This window comes from Hesperophylax consimilis, chromosome 28 (genome assembly GCF_061612785.1).
Source record: "Hesperophylax consimilis isolate HC1 chromosome 28, BYU_Hcon_1.0, whole genome shotgun sequence".
In the NCBI taxonomy this organism is placed as follows: domain Eukaryota; kingdom Metazoa; phylum Arthropoda; class Insecta; order Trichoptera; family Limnephilidae; genus Hesperophylax; species Hesperophylax consimilis.
The window spans coordinates 5,082,364-5,101,924 of record NC_142863.1 but is presented as its reverse complement, the minus strand read 5'-3'; the positions used below and the strand labels follow the sequence as shown (position 1 = coordinate 5,101,924).

Sequence of the window (19,561 nt, the reverse complement as noted above, 5' to 3'; positions counted from 1 at the left end):
AAATAATTAAAAAATAGCGATTTTAATTGTAACTTAACCACTCTTTCAAATTCCATATAGGTATCTGACATTGTCTCCTTCGCCAACAAAATTATTGGATTTGTTCTTCGTAATGTGATATCATTTGTTAACGGAATCGCAATACGGAGAATGTAATATGAAGTCCTTGTTCGCAGTATCCTGGTATATTGCTCCATTATTTAGCCCCTTCTGAAATAAAAAAAAAAAACATTTTTTAATTAATATTTGGAACTATACTCAATCCACCTATGTTGAAAGACGTAAACTTATATGTGCCTACCTAGTAGATACACTCGTATGCATATTACATTGATGGGTATAACTATCAAAAGTTATTCCAATAAAAATGAAGTTATTTAGTCCTAAACAACTTTATCAGTATAATATTGTGATATAATAAAATTGTTGCTAATTAAATTGTTTTGCTTGTCCACAGAGTTGTCGGTTCGGCGTTCCCCAGGGATCGTAGTTGGTGCCATGGCTAACGTGATTCACTAAGCCGATCGTGATCTACAGTGAGCCAGTGCCCCGGTGAATGTGCCAGTGTATTGCGGGGGTGTGGTGAGTGTGAGACCGGTGAGGGAGCACCCAGCGACTCCAGCGACATGGGGCGAGGGCTCGAGGGGCAACTGTGCGCGGTGTGGGCCGCCACAGCAGGGCAACAGGGGGCTGGCCTAGGAAGCGATGAACAGCCTCTGGTATTGCTATCGTATGTGATTGTAGACCTTCCAACTAATAAGGTAAGATTTTTTTAACTCTTATATTATTTGTATAGGTTGTGTTATTTTAAAACAATTAATTTGTACCAGCCAAGCGAATGCAAAGGTATCAAAATAAGCTGCATATGTTAAACAAAATTATACACGGTGTCTTGTAACTCAGTAAGCATTACGAGCAGTAAACTGGTGGATCTGCTTCACATAGGGAACTCAAAAAACATATTTCTCCTAACCACTAGAGCGATTTTTGGCTTATTATGCCAAGTTTGCAAAAACGTTTTGTGCGATCGCTCGCCTAGTGTGACAAATTTATAGAACCTAAAAACATGGTATAAGCTTTAAACTGCAGTAAACATTTGCAGATGTTTTCATATTAATATTTTGAGGAATGGTATTAATTAAATAATATAGTAAGTTTTTTTTGTTGTTTGTTTTTGGGGTGTTATGCCGTGTTGCGCTAACTCCTTCTTTAGCCGACGTTTCGGACAGCGTTGCAGTGTCCATCATCAGGGCAGATCCGGTAGATCCGAACATCTTCGGTTGTCCGAAACGTCGGCTAAAGAAGGAGTTAGCGCAACACGGCATAACACCCCAAAAACAAACAACAAAAATGCTTTTGGCCGTGAGAATCTAAAAACTTACCAATATAGTAAGTGTTTATATGACACCAATCGCTCGAGTGATTGAACATTTTAAGTTTTCATGTTCCTAAAAAAATACATGTTGTTTTTGAAGATAATATCTACACATTTGTATTACCGAAACGGTAATTATATGAAATGCCCTCGATAAAAAAATCCCACTATTTTCCGAAAATAATTTTTGTTTTGTTATCATGTTGTAGGTATGAAAAGTTCACAAAATTATGCTTTTCTAATGCTACTTGAGACATTAATAATTATCGAAAGTTATTTGCTTTTTTATGTGCTTTATTAAATATTTTCGCTAAGATCTTTTGATTATAATAGTTATTTTATATTAGTGCGCTCTCTCTATCATTCGTATTTACATATTATCTCCATTTCAAACCATTTTCTTCTTTTTGAATGCTAACTGCAGAGCCTAAAGCTTGATAATATTTTGTAACCTGCTTACCTTCAAAAATAGGTGTCAAAAAACCTCTGGTCTTAATATCTGGATTAGTACCAGGAGTGTTCCCAAGGAATACTCTCTGCACAGGAATGAAATACGGAGTCCAATTAAATTCGATGTAATGTTGTTTTTTTAACAGTAACATTGTGGTATACAGTAGTGAACGGAAGAAGAAGTCGGAAACGCCCGAGAAAGACAACTAGTTATTAAGATCCACTAGTTATTAAGATCCACTAGTCATTAAGATCCACTAGTTATTAAGATCCACTAGTTATTAAGATCCACTAGTTATTAAGATCCACTAGTTATTAAGATCCACTAGTTATCAAGATCCACTAGTTATTAAGATCCACTATTTATTAAGATCCACTAGTGATTGTTTAAAATAAATTAAAAGGGACTGAAGTTCTTGTTTTTAATAATGCAACTAAAGATTGCAACAAATCACAATTATTGTTTTTCTCGACGTTTCAGTGGTGAGATCTCAATTCGTGCAAAAGGCAACACTTATCTGGAAGGTCGACATCTCGTGTAAATATTGGACCGACAAACACCGTTGCTATCTTATCTCATTATTTATAGATCATAATGCTATCCCCGTGAACAATGCACTTATAATTAGTTTGTAAATTACAGATTTAATGCAATTCGAATGCAATCAAATGACGTCAAGTCGTTCTTTCAATTACTGGTCTCTTCAAGACCCAGGTTGATTCCCCCCTTTCCTCAGAAAGACCCTCCTAACTGCACACCCAAAAATGACAGGGGAGGGAAATTATTTCCTTCATTCCCTCCGCACCACAAGCCCTGAGGAAAATAATTTTAAATAAAATGGTCTATTTCATCTTCTTTTTCCAATTTCGCAGTATTTTCGTCAGTGAATGCAAATCTTAGAAGTGGAAATTAAACGACTCGTTGTCGATGACAATGCATTCTATCAACTGTTGGTGGCAATCACATACACACACACGCGCACACACTTTTTTTTATCAGAAATTAGATTACAGCAGTTAGGTAGGAATAAGTTTTAAATAACTAGCAGAGAAAAAAACGATGCCGCGATATGATAACTTGAACAGTTCTTTTTGAAAATATCAGATGGCGCCACTTCCGTTGACAACAATTCTAAAACGTACAGTCATTGAGATAGTATAATATATGATAGTAGAAGGAATCATCTTAAAATTAAAGACTCAAAAATACCTATTGAACATGTAAGAGGTGACATTATTATGCTGGTACGACTAAATAAGGCAGGGAAATAAAACAAAGTAAAATACCTTATAATTAAAATAATTATAAATTCCTATGAAAAAGTCATGGGGGTAGTTTTACTATATCAGGACATGCGCGTTATGTTGCTAAACGTTATGAAATTCCAATGGTCAATCCAGAATCGTTAAGGCTCTGTAAGCGAGCGTTCAAAAAGAAGAAAATAGGTACCTTATAGAGAAAGAAAGAAGAAAAAGAACATAAAGAAAGAAGAAAAGAACATTATAGAAATTTAAATGGGTGGGGATAAATAAAATCATATAAATAAGTCGTCGCCGTGTGGACATATCCACAGTTTGATAATGGCCTCAAAGGCCGAAACAGCTGTCACATTAAAAACTGTAAAAATAACAGAAATACTTGCAGAACTTAATAATTATTATAACATAATTAATTTTATTTATTTTTAATTTATTAAAAAAAAAAAATTAAAAAAAAAAACAGTTTTAAAGGGAGATAAGTAAATGCGAAAGTTAGAGGGAGCCCGCTAATATTAAAAAAAAAGGATTATAAGTAATAGGCGAAAATTAAAATATGTTATAAATCTTGACCTATTTAAAATATAGGAAAAATCTCTGGAGAGTTATTCATTTATTAATTTTATTTTAGTAATTTGTACATTTAAGGTTACAAATTACTAATAGTATTTCATCCCTCTATATAGTATACTATTCTGAGTATTTGCCTTGTCCTTTTTTGGTAGCCTGATTTCATTGCACGTCCTTGTTTTATGTTTGTGTATGTCCTTGTTGTATACAATTTTATTTGAGAAATATTTGGGTAGCAGGTTATTTACTGTTTTATGTACAAATATCATCGTGTTCAAGGTCAGCATCTGTTTCACCGTTTTTATTTTTTGTCTGTTAGAGGGAGCGTGCTAATATTAAAAAACTATCATAAATAAGCGAAAATGGTGAAAATATTTAATAAATCACGACTCGTTTGAAATAGAGCAAAATTCTCTCGACAAATGTTTTAGTTGTATAGAAACTTCTAAGGTGCTTAAATCAAGAATTCCTGTAAAGAACAAGGATGGATATTAAGTTTTTTCTCTCGTTTACAGTTAATGCACAAACCTCTTTTGTACTTATTTTTTTTCTAGGATACAGTTTGGTTCAGAAGGGCCCCAAATAATGGAGCTATATTCCAGGATTTATTATAGATCTATGACCTGCGTATGTTTGCGCTGGCAAAACTCGAAAAGTAGTCGACCGATATCGATGAAAATTTCAAAATTTGTTCTTATTAATGCTAGGAGTGTTTAGATAGTTGGTTTGAATGGTAAAATTAGTCCAGGACGCCGCAACGGAATAAGATACGAAGTAAGGCGAAGCTTAATGCTAAATCTAATGCTAACAATTTTGATTAATGTTTATAACGAATTGGTGTACATTATGAATACCAAAAAATATGCTTTAGATAAATTGAAGGTTTTCCTATCGCTTCAATTAAGTAGAATACAAATAAAAAAATAAATTACACAATAAAAAATATAAATGTAAGCCACTAAAAAGAACATTTTTTCAATAGAAATGTATGAACGCTTAAAGGAAACAACTATTAAAAAATACAGTATTATAGCTAAGATTATCTGTGACAGTTTCACTTGATTAACTTTTTTGTTTTCTTATAAAATAATTTACAAAATAAATACAAACCAGTTTTTGACTTGAAATCGAACGTTACTAGACTCCGTTTCGAAAACGATTTTAATGCCTATTGCCTACAATATAAGGTATACCAATAATATATCTACACATTTTTGATCTTATAGCTTCCCCTTAAAGTCGATGTAATGCAGTTTTTTTAACAGTTACATTGTGGTATACAGAGTGTAAGAAATCTGAGATAGACATTAGCAATAGTTAGCATTGCAGAGTTCAATATGTTCTCCATATTGCGATTCCGTTAGGAAATGGTCTTAAAAATGTATCCATTATAGGTACCGTTTCTCCAATCTTAACAGATGGACAAACTTGTGAAATTATAGTACCTATATACTCGTTTGTCTGTATAATCTATGTATGTTCGTAGTTGTGGAAACGTTCATTGCACTGTGCCTAAATGTACACCGCACAATGCCAAATGCTGTCGAGTCATGATTTTAAAATGTGCATAATTCCGTTATAATTATTTCCAACTAGACTAGACAGGTACCTACCTAACCTACCTGTCTCCCAGTGGCACTGAAGGTATAAGCCAATAGAAGTGTTTTATTTGCGTGTCAGTGTGTCCCAATAAAGCTTAACTTTCTTTACTAACTTCTGATGAAATTAATAAAAATCATAATATCGAAATCAATTCCATTTACTTGTCTATGATTACCTAACCTAACATACGCTAAACTGCCTGTCTTCCAATGACACTGAATAAATAATCCGATAGAATTGTTTTATGGGCATGTCACTGTGCCCGAATAAGGCGTAATTTTCCTTAAGGCACTACGTCGTGTAATATTTTAAATCGAGCCGTTATCAATAACACCCCTTACGTAGATGGTGATAAGGTTTAAATTCCCGCTTAACACCATCCGCCTGTTTTGATTTATGCAAGAAAAAAACATGGCCAAAAAGTGACTTTTATTTTATTTTGTGGATGTTCAGGGCGTTCAGGCATATTTTTTTTTTTTCTGATCATTTTATAAATAACTTAATTTTCCACATTATACAATAAAATCATAACCGAAAATGGGTTCGTAAGTAGGAGATTTTGAACTTTAATGCAGTTTTCATAGGCCTTATACATTATTTTTTTCTGGTCTTATAAAAAGACTTATCTAAAAAATACTCGATTATTTCAAAGGCCAAAATGTATTCTACTCGCAGTATTTAATTAAAGCATCTGAAACATTTCTAGGCGACCCAATTTTCAAACCAAAAACACATGATTTTGCATTACTACGTAGTGCATCGCCTTAATTACTTTTTTTTACGTTAACCCACACAAGAGGCCCTGAGGAAAATAATGTCATCTTTTGAAATGCTGTGTGGAGGGTATTTTTTAAAGAAAAGAAGAAGAGGAAGTTGATGTCGAAATGTAGAAGGTATGAGGGTTGGGTAGGAGTCTAGGGATTAAGTGTGAACCAAACGTAACGAACCACGCAAGGTGATTAATAGCAGAAGTGTTTGACTATCAAAAAAATGGTTCCCGGGGCGGAGGTATCGAAACCCGCCACCCAAACGATGAAATTGATTTAATTAATTTAATTTATGTGCCTATTCTAGACATTATTATGTAGTTGTATTATTTGCTGTGCAAAATAAATATAAATAATAATGACTTGTGTCACAGATATGGTAATTTATCTATCTAGGTTAAATGAATTATTTGCATTCATTTACTGGCGTGTATTATTTATGTAAGTTATAAAAGTATTATAAATTTCTTACAAAATTAACAGGGCTGAGCCATGATTGGAAAATAATTTATAATAGTTCCCACATCTAAAGAAACATTAATTTCAGTTTCTATTTTTTTAAATACAATTCTAGGTGATTGGAGTAAACTATATTGTTTGTAACAAAGATTAATTAATACGTCAACCCTGCTTTAAAATAATAATATTAACTCCATATAAAAATCAGGCATGCAGGTAGGTACCTACTAATTTACATTGATTATTGAGTCACATTAATACGAGACAATACCCTAAAATAAAGTCAGAATCATAACGACGTAAGTTAAGAAGCCGTGTACAAAAATATACGACGCGCGGCCCTAGTGTATTGTACAGTCTTAGAGTTGAATTTGCCCTAACAAATCTCTAAATACATTGGAAATCTTAACGACATAAGTGATGAAGAGTGGGGTATATTTTAATTATTTCTGATGAACGTATTACTAATAATTCATCGTCTAGAAAAATCTGGTGCTTACCTCTAATTTCATAAGTTTATAAAATTTTCAAACCATTTTACATATTACATATTTTAATGGTAATGTACTGTTTTTATTAATCTTAAATATAAATAACTCACATCCGAAGGGATTTATGATGAATATATAACTAAAATCTCGCTGCAGCAGCTAGTCCAGTTTCTTCACCACCTAGGATTCTTGCTGCAGAGTCTCCATTTTCTATCTTCGTCGAACGTCACAGCGGTGCTGCCAAGGTCTGTTATCTATGTGAGGATATTGTGTCAGCGCTTTATTAGCAGCAGACACATACCTGGACGGATGACGAACCTTGTGCTGGCACTGTTGGTGGACGCGGTGCACTCTTTCGCTGCAGCAGCTGGACCAGTTTCCTTACGACCTAGGATTCTTGCTACAGAGTCTCCATCTTCTATTTTCGTATCACCTGTTGTGTACTTCATTTTACTTAACTTAACTTCACTTTATTTTTGTAATATTTATATTTTTTATAATACCTGCATCAACTGTAAAGAGCCCCTGAGGTGATATCTCACAAAAGCGGCGCTATACATATTGTCCAATAAATAAATAAAATCTCAGATGTTTCTAGAGGAATCTCTCGATAAGTTACTAATTCATCGTTTAGAAAAATAAAAATTGCTGTTTTTATTAATCTTTATATTTAAGGCATTAACTTTACGTCAGTAATAAATACAATCGAATCCTAAAAAGTATATTATCGTTATGAATTCGTCCGAATTAATTAAAATGTCAGTCTCGAGCAAACCCCCGTTATAAAAGTCTTGTATCACCCTAGAATTAACCACAACTTTGTATGATATAATTTATTAACGGTTAAGTAGGTTTTCACTAGCCCTTCAAATGACTCGCCCTTCACTTATGGTTTACCCGTGAAGGTCTTTTACCTGACCGACAGTCATTTGCCCTAAATTCTAAATATTTATACCTGTACTGTCACTAATGGCGAAGAATTCGAGGCTAACGGTGTATAACGGAGTTTTGGCGGCAACACTTTCACGCGTATTACATTCTCGGAATTAATTGCAATATAGGTACCTACCTATTGATTGTAAAACAAAATTATTTTAACAATCTTACCATTCATAAATATTAACTTCTTTTCAATATTTTATAATAAGCCATATTCTAAAATTTCAGGTAGTTGTTTGGTTTCGGTTGTCTCCTTATTGTACCTTTTTAAAATGTTCTCAGCACATTCCCATTTCTGAGCACAAACTGCCTCCTGTTTTATATTATGTTTTAATTGAAGTGAAATGACAATAAACTGCGCTATATAAATGCCATGTTTTTATTATTATAACATGTAAAACCTTGCTTCTTACAAATTAATAATTTTTAAAATACCAATTGAAATTTTCAAAATACATTAATTTTACCGGTCGGTGGCTGAGTTGACATCGCGTTTGGGTCCCAGCCAGGCGTATTGTGTGTCGATAGTCCTCCATCACAACACAAGCAACATTTTCAACTAACTGTGGTGTTAGTAGAAGATTTTAAGATATTATCAGGTTATTCTATTCACCCGAGAATGTTTTTGTTTCTTTATATTTTTTTAATGTGATAATTAGAATCGGTTCGCTAACAATAATGCTCCTTACGTAGATTGCAATAAGGTTTAAATTCCCGCTTAACACCAGCCGCACTTTTGTATTTATGGAAGAAAAAAACATCGTCGAAAAGTGTGTTTTATTTAATTTTATTTATTTAAGTTCAAGCACAAATATCGTCGCCGTAGATGTCAAGAGAGTCAAGCCACAAATTTGGCGAAAATGAGTTAAGTATGCAGAAGTGTTTGAAAACCTTCAAAGTTGCCGTGGTCAAAAGATTTAAGCCATAAAACACTCCGTTATTGAGTATTTTGAAATTTGCCAATAGATCTAACACACATCGATGAAAACAATCAAAGCAGTCAAAAACTACAAGCCGCATAGACTTTTGACTTTCGAATAATTTTACACAAGTTAAAGCAGTCTATGACGACAAGCCACATAGATCTTTTGACTTCCCAATAATTTAATTTTATGCGTGGCTTGACGCCATTGGCAACACAAACTTCTCTCGAAAGCGTGCGCACCTCTACTCACATTCGACAATGATTTATAGTGTTGTCTTCCTCTAACTCAGCAAAATGCCTATCGTGTCGGTTTGTTCACGCTTGCACATACGTCTGCGCCCACGACAGTATCGCGAATCGCGAACTGTCAGTTCAGTGTTCAGTGCGTCGGTCAGTGTTATTTTAATACAACATCAGTTCGGTTCGTTCAGCGATTCTGTGCTTTATTTCGTTTTGTGCCTACAAACGTTTGTACTTTCAACTTTATTTAGTGAAACAGTGATAAGAAATGAATCATTCACGCGGAAAACAAATGGTTGCAGCAGCCAGAGCTGCTTTAAATCCACCGGTTCGACATAACATATTGGAATCTTCACGTGGCAAACAAATGATTGCATCAACTAAAGCTGCTAATCCACAGAACCTAATGAGTTCTTCACGTGCTAAACAAATGGATGCAGCAGTTTTAAATCCACAGGATCAACATAACCTCAAAGGTAAGAATCTAGTTAAAAATGTTGATTCCGATTGTTTGAAAACAATGCGACAATCTGACAGTTTTACTTGTTTTGTAGATTCTGAGGGGAATGCTGTACAAGCTGGACGTGCAGAACACGACCTGAACATGCAAAATCTGGACGTCTCTCGAAGCATGTATGTGGGAGGTTAGTATTTTTATTTGTTATCAATACAATATGCATACTAGTTATTATGTTGGCTGTGTAAAACCTGTGACTATCAGAGAAGCATTTGCTTGTAAAATTCAATGTTTATCTCGGTGTTTCAAAGAAGTAAACTACTTTGTTTTGTTTTACAGGCTCTCCTCTAAATGGTGTGCAAGCTGGATGTGCAGAACACAGCCAGAACGGTGGCATGCAAGTTCCGGATGAAATTGCTGTCCCAGCATTATACGCAGAGCTCCGAAGCTTCGCTTCAAGCACGCATGCGGGAGGTCAGTATTTTTATTTGTTATTAATACTAATGCATACTAGTTATTATGTTGGCTGTGTAAAACCTGTGACTATCAGAGAAGCATTTGCTTGTAAAATTCAATGTTTATCTCGGTGTTTCAAAGAAGTAAACTACTTTGTTTTGTTTTACAGGCTCTCCTCTAAATGGTGTGCAAGCTGGATGTGCAGAACACAGCCAGAACGGTGGCATGCAAGTTCCGGATGAGATTGCTGTCCCAGCATTATACGCAGAGCTCCGAAGCTTCGCTTCAAGCACGCATGCGGGAGGTCAGTATTTTTATTTGTTATTAATACTAATGCATACTAGTTATTATGTTGGCTGTGTAAAACCTGTGACTATCAGAGAAGCATTTGCTTGTAAAATTCAATGTTTATCTCGGTGTTTCAAAGAAGTAAACTACTTTGTTTTGTTTTACAGGCTCTCCTCTAAATGGTGTGCAAGCTGGATGTGCAGAACACAGCCAGAACGGTGGCATGCAAGTTCCGGATGAGATTGCTGTCCCAGCATTATACGCAGAGCTCCGAAGCTTCGCTTCAAGCACGCATGCGGGAGGTCAGTATTTTTATTTGTTATTAATACTAATGCATACTAGTTATTATGTTGGCTGTGTAAAACCTGTGACTATCAGAGAAGCATTTGCTTGTAAAATTCAATGTTTATCTCGGTGTTTCAAAGAAGTAAACTACTTTGTTTTGTTTTACAGGCTCTCCTCTAAATGGTGTGCAAGCTGGATGTGCAGAACACAGCCAGAACGGTGGCATGCAAGTTCCGGATGAGATTGCTGTCCCAGCATTATACGCAGAGCTCCGAAGCTTCGCTCCAAGCACGCATGTGGGAGGTCAGTATTTTTATTTGTTAACAATACTACTGCATACTAGTTGTTATGTTGGCTTGTAAAACCTGTGATTATCAGCGAATCATTTGCTTGTAAAATTCAATAATTATTTCAGTGTTTCAAAGAAATAAACCACTTTGTTCGGTTTTACAGACTTGAACGTGAACCTTTCCGAAAATGAAGACAATAACAGGCAAGAACATTCAAATCAACACCACGTTAATGCCTCAGGAACATCCATTTCTGAAATATTGGAAAGCAACCAACAGACAGATGATTTAAGTAGGAAACGCAAGAGAACCCCAAACCAATGGAAACGGAATTCCCAAAAGATATTGAGAATGGCAGGTAAAGAATACCAAAGCAGATCCGGAAAGACAGTTCAAGCAAGGACAATTAGAGATGTTAGCTGTAAATGCCATTATAATTGCGCATCCAAAATAGGAAAATCTCAACAGGAGCAAATGTTGGCTGACTATCTGAGTCTGGATTCCGACAGAGCGAGATGGGCCTTCATTGGTGGCAATGTAAATTGTATTCCAGTAAAACGACGATACCGTAGTGGAGACACCATCAAACGACAACATACATTCGAATATACGGTAATGTTAAATGGAGAGAGAGTCCAAGTGTGCAAAAAATTTTTTTTGGCCACCTTTGTCATCTCGGGAACAAAAGTTGAAAGTGCAATGAAAAAGTTGACTCCTTCAGGTGTCACTGAAATAGATCAGAGAGGTCGCAAGGAACCGCCAAACAAAAAATCCGAGGAAGTTAGGAATATAATCAGGGACCACATCAAGTCATTGCCCGTAGTTGCCTCGCATTACTGTCGGAGCAGCAGTAAAAGAAAATACTTGCCATCTGGTTTGAGCGAGACAAGAATTTACTTAGACTATGTTGAGTATTGTAAAGAACGTAACGTGGTACCAGAAAAGCTCGGCTTCTACAAACAAATATTTGTGACAGAATTCAATTATGGATTTCACACACCAAAAAAGGATCAGTGTGATTTTTGTACGCAGTACAAAAATAAGTCTGACGAAGAGAAGTCAAGAGACGAAGATCAATTTAATCTTCATTTAACAAGAAAAACAGAAGCAAGGGAACACAAACAAATTGACAAAGCCCAAGCTATGAATGATCCTAGCATCAGTTGCTTCACTATGGATCTGGAAAAAATATTATTGACTCCGAGCTTACAAGTGGGACAGTTATATTATACAAAAAAATTAAAAACGTATAACTTCACGGTGTATGAGCTGGCTTCCAGACAAGCAACGAATTACATGTGGCACGAAGGTGTGGGCACAAAGGGTGCTTCGGAGATCGCTACGTGTCTGTGGAACCTCTTGGTGTCATTAGGCCCCAAAAAAGTAGTGACGCTGTACTCGGACACGGCTTCTGGTCAAAATCGGAACTCAGTAGTATCCGCTATGTTCCTACGTGCAGTGGAACAGCTGCCGATTGACGTCATCAATCAAAAATTTATGGAATCAGGGCACTCAGAGATGGAGTGCGATTCTGTGCACTCCACAATAGAGGCCCGAGGAAGAAAAATAGACGTGTTCACACCAGATGGATGGTACGTTGTTGCCCGTACTGCAAAAACTTCTAAACCATACCACAAGGTTGTGGAAATGGATTATGCTGACTTCCTTAACTATAAAAAATACAGCAATAAAGTTATGACAAACAAAAATATATCAGAAAATGGAGACAAATTAAAGTGGCTCAAAGTAAAGTGGTTTCAATACCGAAAAGGTGAACCCACTACTGTTTTTTATAAGTATCAATTGAGCCGAAATGACTTTGATACCCTTAACATTCAGCGAAGACGGCTTCGAACGTTATCCTGTGCAAGCGTAGAAGTAGAAAGACTGTATTTTTCAAAGCCAAAAATAGGCCAAGACAAATTAAAGGACCTACTCAAATTGTGTGATAAAGGCAGCATTCCGTCCACCTATCATGATTTTTATAAAAATTTGCAGCCTGAGGACGGTCCATCTCGGGAGAATGATGGCTCGGAGAGTGACGGAGAAGATGGAATTTAAAAATTATTATAACATTTTTGTAATAAATATTTTCTTCAGAATCTAACTTTGTATTAATTTTTTTTATGTACCTCAGCCAACTTTATTTCAACAGGTATAAACATAGTAACCATACGATAGATTGCTTGACTATGGACCAAATTTTAAGGGATGATACAGTAGTACATTCACAGACTTAAAATGCAAAAAATGGAATGCTGATACCAATCTTAATGTGTATGGCAATGAGGCATAGAACTGGCAGAGGAAGTATACTATGAGCGTAGAATGATAGATTAGCCTGATTTATTTTGGGTTTTATGCCGTATTGCGCTACCTTCTTCTAATAATGGACACTAACGCTGTTCGACACATTGAAGAAGGTCGTAGCACAACACGGCATAATACCCCAAAAATCAATCGCTAATACTTTTGGTCGTGAAAATCTCAAATCTTGTCTGAATGAATTTTGGACAAATAAGATCTCTGAGGTGTATGTGTGGTAAAACCATGTTTTTATTGTGTGAAAAATGTGGTAATTTGCAAATAATGTAAGCGTGATGAGAAAAATTAAGAAAAGGATGGTTTGAGCGTGTGATCGGAATAACGAAGCATGTAGAGTGGATGAACAATGACATGTAGGAGGACTCCTGAGAAAAACTTGGCGCGATTAAGTGAACCAGATACTATTGTCGGGCCGTGCCATGAGTCAGAATAACTGAAGGGTTATGTATGAATGTGAATGAAGCAAGCAGTGCCAAGCTCTGTTTGGCGGTCCATCCTCTCTGCTCAACCCTTAGAGAAACAGCGCGGTGGTTAGATAGTTAATAGACTTTCCTTTAGAGTTTAGAGTATAGTCCAAAAAAAGTTAGTAATTTGTCCGCAAATTCTCAGTAGTCAACAGGCGTAAGAGGCTTAACTCTTTTGACTACCACACAAATGTACCATCTGTTTATTTCAATATTCAGTGGTCAAGAGATATAACCCAAATAACTTTTATAATACTGTTTTTTACATTTATTCAATCTAACTAATAAAAAGATAACATCACAAAATATCTATGTCTAAAATTACACTCTTCTATCTTTAAAAACAAAAAAGTTATGACAAAAAAATGTGATTTTTTTGTAGCCAAAAATCTTTGAGGGCCGTTTTCTCAGCTTTCTGGTTTTGTGGCTTGACTCTCTTGGCATCTACGGCGACGATATACAAATGTTTTATGATCATTTTATAAATAACTTAATTTTCCATATTACACAATAAAAAACCACAGCCAAAAATGGGTTCGTAAGTAGGAGATTTTGAACATACCTACTATATTTTTTCTGGACTTGAGACTTAAATCTTTAAAATGAAAAATATTCGGATTTTCATGTAATTTACTAAAAGTTTATCAGGAAACCTGTAAATTCGTTCGTAAGACCTGCAATCCTGTTTTAAGCGGAATTACCAATAATTCGAAGAGATTCTTAATAAATTATTAGGAGTCATTTTTCTCTTTAAAAAATCGTAACAGGAGAGTAGTCAGGAAAGAAGGATGTGCCAAAACCGAGTTGGTTTGTCCTCTCTGCCCACCCCTGCGGAGAAACGGCGTGATGGTTAGTTAGAAATTCGAGCAAAGAGGGTCAAAGTTTTGGATCAAAAAACACGCCAAGATTGCAATTATTTTTTCTATGGTTAGTAGTAATTGAACTAAATTCAAAATTGACTTAAAAGAATAAATTTCCTTCGAGGTATAAAAAAGCTTTGCAGATTCAAATAACTCATCTCTGATTGGTTGAGATTATCGTCCAGTGGCGTTGAGGTGTCAAGTTCTCCGTCCCGCCAGCCAATGGAAGCGAGCGAACCAAGATGGCCGCCGCCACCAATTGAAGCAGTCTAAACTCCATAAATACGCGGTGTTTAGAAATAAAAACTAACTAAATATCAATGATCAGATTTGTAAAATTTTGATAAAAATGAATGCTGCATCGAATAATCAAAGTACCTGCATAATCGTTACTAGAAAAAATGACTAACGTCGTACTTCTTGTATAATGCAAATTACAGTTTATAGTACCTATTTAGCTTCTAGATTCTATTGCAAAATGTGAAGTTAATCAGTTTAGCTGTTAGGTACTTAGAGCAGTGATGATCAAACTTTTTAACCGGAGGGCCAATTTATCTATCTCTTTTTTTTTGCAGTCGGAGGTGTTGCAAACCTATAAAATGGTGATTTTTTGATAAAACATACATAGATCTCTCAAACAAAGCGCTGCAGGCGAATATTTGATATCTTTAAGGACAAATTTTTCTGAATTATCATTATTAGTGTTAAAAAAATTCTGATTAAAAATAGCACCCGACGATTCCTAATATCAAAACTCTCTTTTGTTTCTAATTTATATTTTATTCAGAAAAATCATTATTTGACTGATAAAATAGAACCCATGCAAAATAATTTTTGGATTAACTTAATGAGTATAACCTCAAATTTTAATATTTTATTATTAAATACAATATCAGCAAGCCAAAATTTGAAACAGAAAATAAATAAAAAAATATGGGCGCATCTGTTTTCTTCGGTCATATTTAACTATAGGTATCATTCTTCGAATAAGAACTACCAAAATTATCTTCATTTTTCTTAACGCATATTTTTATTGGCTGCTATCTTTATCTATGATAGCAAGATTCAACTCGAACTAAATGCGATTTTTTTTATTTTTTTATTAAACCAATCGAAATTGGTTCGCGGACCGCGGGTTCTTCATCCCCGCTATATAGTATATATCTATGTATGTGTTGATTGTTACTTGGACTCAATCATTATTAGCATTTTCCTCCTTGAACTTTGTCCCAAACCTTTGTACTACGTACTAGGTAACTCTCTGTAACCTTACCTAGTAGTGGTGTATATAACGTTCGATTCATAGTTTTAAAGTTCGATTCATATCAATGAATCGAACTTTATATATCTACACCGATTCATTTTGTTCGATTCGTGCATCGCTTAAACATATTGTTCAATATGAATTCAATTTCCTTTTCAATGTGTGAAGATCGATTTCTACTTACAAATATACACAAATACTGTTAATTTATTAAAAATCTGGTCAATTTATACGTTTGCCTATTAAAAACGGGACTGCAAGCTTGACGAATGAGTTGACAAATTTTATAACACATTTCAAAATTATAATATTTTAGCATCTCTTCCATTTATATTTACCAGGACAAGGCCACGTACGTGAACATGTGTTCAGATATAGGTACATATTCTGAATGGCTAATATTTTATCAGGAAATGGGCATGCAGTCACATTTTAACAGAATTTTGTTAAATCATTTATACTCATTTTTCTCTGTGTAATTTATTAAAAAATCAATCTACAAAGTTTTTTTTACTATTAAAGTGATAATTGTAGATTTTAATTAGTTTTTAATTCGTCTTAAGTTCAACAGTGAAAATGGTAGGTACAGTTTTTATTTAATTTTGAATTTTATCTCTGACTAGCTGAGGTGATAGACATATAAAAGGAGTTACCATTGCTTACTTTTCTGTAGTCAAAATATCGACTTTTATCTTCTTTCTATAAATATAATATGCATGTATTTTAAATATAAACCGTCTGGAAGAAATTCTCTAAACGACAGTGAAAACCTGTTGCGTAGTTTAGAAGAACTAAGCGCACAAATAGGCATACGCGAATAGCGACATTGTTTTACACTACGAGTATTTAGAGATTTCTTGTAAAGATTTGCGATTTAAAATATAAAATTTTTAAAAAACGTAGGTATAACCTATAACTCTTTCTGTAAGTAGTTTTGAAAAATGTTGGCCCCGGGAGCTACGACGCGACGTTAGGTACTTAAGTAAGTTATTTTCTCCCCGTAACTTAAGGGTTAATATTTTTAAAAAAATGACTAGCGAAGTTAACGATCGATTAGTTCGATTCTGCGAGTTCGATTCGAGTCTAGTTGTACTCACAAAGACTCGCTTCAAGTTCGATTGTAGCTGCTAGCTATTGCGTACCTCTTCATAAATACTTTTTACTCAATAACAGCTATTTACTATGTAGGTATTATTATTATAACCATTATAAGAGCCTTGTTCATTGTATTTGATTTAATTCTGTACCTGTCAATGGAGTTTTTTTCAATTTAATCGATCCAATATAAATAATCTATGCATAACAATCTAACACAATTATTGATTGTATAGGGTTTTCCAATATGAGGTGTTATGTGTATTTAATTCCGGCCATAAAATGATTTTTTATGGCTGGAATCGGATGGTATTGATCTGGACAACGTTTACTTTCAACAAGACGGCGCTACGTGCCACACAAGCAACGAAACCTTTGATCTTTTATGGGAAAAGTTTCCGGACCGTGTTATCTCTCGAAGAGGTGATCACAATTGGCCACCGAGATCCTGTGATTTAACACCTTGCGACTTCTTCCTTTGGGGCCACGTGAAAGAGAAGGTCTACGCCAACAGCCCAGCGTCAATTCAATACCTCAAATATGGAATTCGTGAGGCTATCGAGGACATAAGGCAGCCACGCAGCGATTTGGTTATGGAAAATTTCATGAAAAGGATATGGTCCTGTAGGCGTGGTCGTGGTGGTCATTTGACTGATGTTATTTTTCACTATTAACGGCATACCTTCCTCTTTATAATGAAATAAACATTTGATCATTTATATTGAAAAATGGCATTTTTCTTTGAATATAAAAATAACACCTCTTATTGGAAAACCCTATAAAACCGTTCCCGTGGAGTTGTAGATATTTAAAATCGGAAATATGAATCCAATTGTTCGAACGCTTTAACAGTAGGATTAATAAATAGTGGATCGTTGGACATAACATTCAATTTGCGATAATTCTCATGCTGCAGTTCCTTGGCGGTTAAGAATGCCATAAAATTAACATATTCATTGTGTGGGTGAACCCAAAATTTCTTTTAAGATTGTTTTACATATAAAGAAGAACAATATTATTGTATTTGCAGCTAAAGTTACCTAATATCGTATTAATTCCACGGCTGCACTTGAAAACATTATTGAGTTCAGTATAATTTGGGTAGCGTCGTGTACGGAAACCATCTAAAGAGTAGCATATCGGTAGGCTACTTGTTTTTGCGTCACAGTCACGTAAAGATAAAATTCACAATACATAACGATGATGGATTCACTTCATGTGTCTTAGCTCTTCTGAGCTGGTACCAAACCACGCTTGCATGTGTATATATCTAATAACCAGGTATGGACATAAGTTCCCCAGCAAGTTGTTTGACGTTCACCACCGGCGGCCGATCATGCTTGTCTGTGCATAATATTACAGAGATATTTGAGTGCTGTTATTAATGTCTTTGACTCGTGGACTATGTATTATGCAGTATTATTTGCACTGCTAAATGTAATGTTGATATTAAAAACTACATGGGCAGAGCGCGAAGTGTACCGTTGCAAACCGGAACGTCATTCCGGACGATAAAATAGAATCTTGAAATCCACCGACGAAACTGATCGTAAAAAGTGTGTTGTTAATCCCCCGCATACCTACCCAATTTCTACCGATCAACAAGTTTCTCGTAGACTAAATGTGTGCTATTTTTGAAGATAATATCCATACATTTGTTATGCTGAAACATTAATTATATGAAATTCCCTCGATAGAAAAAAATCGCAAAGTAAGCTCCGAAAATTATTTAAAACACGTTTTTTCTGTTATTTAATATGTTATAGACATGAAAAAATTCACGATGAATCTTTAAATACAACTAAAGCATTTGACGAGAGATTTTTGGTCTATTTCAAACGAGTCATGTTTTATTAAATATTTTCATAATTATTATCGTTTTTTTTCTATCATTCGTATTTACATATCTCCCTTTCAAACCATATTTGTTGAACGCTTACTACAGGGCCTGAACATCCAAAATTATATACATCTTTTGGCATACTTTCATCTATCATTAACTCATTTTTCGTTAACCGTATTTCATTTGTAAGGCATTATATAATTTTGTAGAATGAAAATTATGGCTTTCTGGCCAAAAGGTCTATTTAGTTTTGCTATGTTAAGTAGATTTGAGGCAGATCCACATCTAATAATTCCATATTCTATACGTGATTTGCAAAGAGCATAGTGGACTGTATACTGAAAATCTTTACTTAGTACCTATATACTAGTATTTATTAGTAGCTTTGTGAGTTTCTTTGTAATGCTATTTATGTGGGAGTCCCATCGAAGATTTGCATCGTAGTCAACAGGTTTTTAGAAACACTATACCGGTATATCAGTCGGTACGTATCCTAGCTATATGCCACATTCCTCACTCAAATTTAAGCGGGCTAAATCGGCCGTAGAATAGTTCCTATTTTAGACGTCGAGGCGCTAGCAGTAATAATTGTCAAATATGACGTTTACGTGATTAATTACGTAGGTACTTCAATTTCACCGAAATATACGTAAATTGTCTTATTTTACCTGTATGGGCTGTTATATTCATCGAGAGTTGAGGGATGTTGATGTTATTAATTGAAAATCAATCTAAAATAGAGAAACAGTCTGGTAAATTATTACTTAAGGGTTTTTTCAACGTTCTGACAGTTTTTTCGTGAATAGTTAATTGACTGCAGCAATCAAATACTATTAAAAATTCAATCAGCGCCATGTTG

The 19,561-nt window shown here is 34.8% G+C and overlaps 2 protein-coding genes across 5 annotated transcripts in view; both read left to right on the top strand.

Annotated features, from left to right (window-relative positions):
* Window positions 1–19,561, top strand: part of LOC149410066 (RNA-binding protein fusilli-like) — a 138,600-nt gene that overhangs the window by 14,710 nt on the left and 104,329 nt on the right. Inside the window, exon 2 of the mRNA XM_089648932.1 lies at window positions 458–761. Coding sequence (XP_089505058.1) covers window positions 627–761 — 135 coding nt within the window. The 5' untranslated portion in view covers window positions 458–626. The remainder of the gene's footprint in view (window positions 1–457; window positions 762–19,561) is intronic.
* LOC149410067 (uncharacterized) lies at window positions 8,728–12,958 on the top strand. 4 transcript variants are annotated; one of them, XM_089648603.1, is made up of 4 exons: window positions 8,728–9,551; window positions 9,630–10,578; window positions 10,730–10,864; window positions 11,015–12,958. In XM_089648603.1, the coding sequence occupies exons 2-4, from the start codon at window positions 10,500–10,502 to the stop codon at window positions 12,910–12,912; spliced, it is 2,112 nt and encodes a 703-aa protein (XP_089504729.1). In that variant the 5' UTR covers window positions 8,728–9,551; window positions 9,630–10,499; the 3' UTR covers window positions 12,913–12,958. The 4 variants fall into 4 exon arrangements, with proteins under 4 accessions (XP_089504729.1, XP_089504728.1, XP_089504727.1 ...); XM_089648602.1 differs by having other exon boundaries at window positions 8,728–9,719; window positions 9,872–10,578; XM_089648601.1 differs by having other exon boundaries at window positions 8,728–10,006; window positions 10,158–10,578.

What these genes read in the sequence shown, in the direction of transcription:
- LOC149410067 (XM_089648603.1), top strand. Translation starts at nt 10,500, where the DNA reads ATGCAAGTTCCGGATGAGATTGCTGTCCCAGCATTATACGCAGAGCTC. An exon ending in TTCAAGCACGCATGCGGGAG is followed by an intron (nt 10,579 to 10,729) that starts GTCAGTATTTTT and finishes TTTGTTTTACAG; the next exon opens with GCTCTCCTCTAAATGGTGTG. An exon ending in TCCAAGCACGCATGTGGGAG is followed by an intron (nt 10,865 to 11,014) that starts GTCAGTATTTTT and finishes TCGGTTTTACAG; the next exon opens with ACTTGAACGTGAACCTTTCC.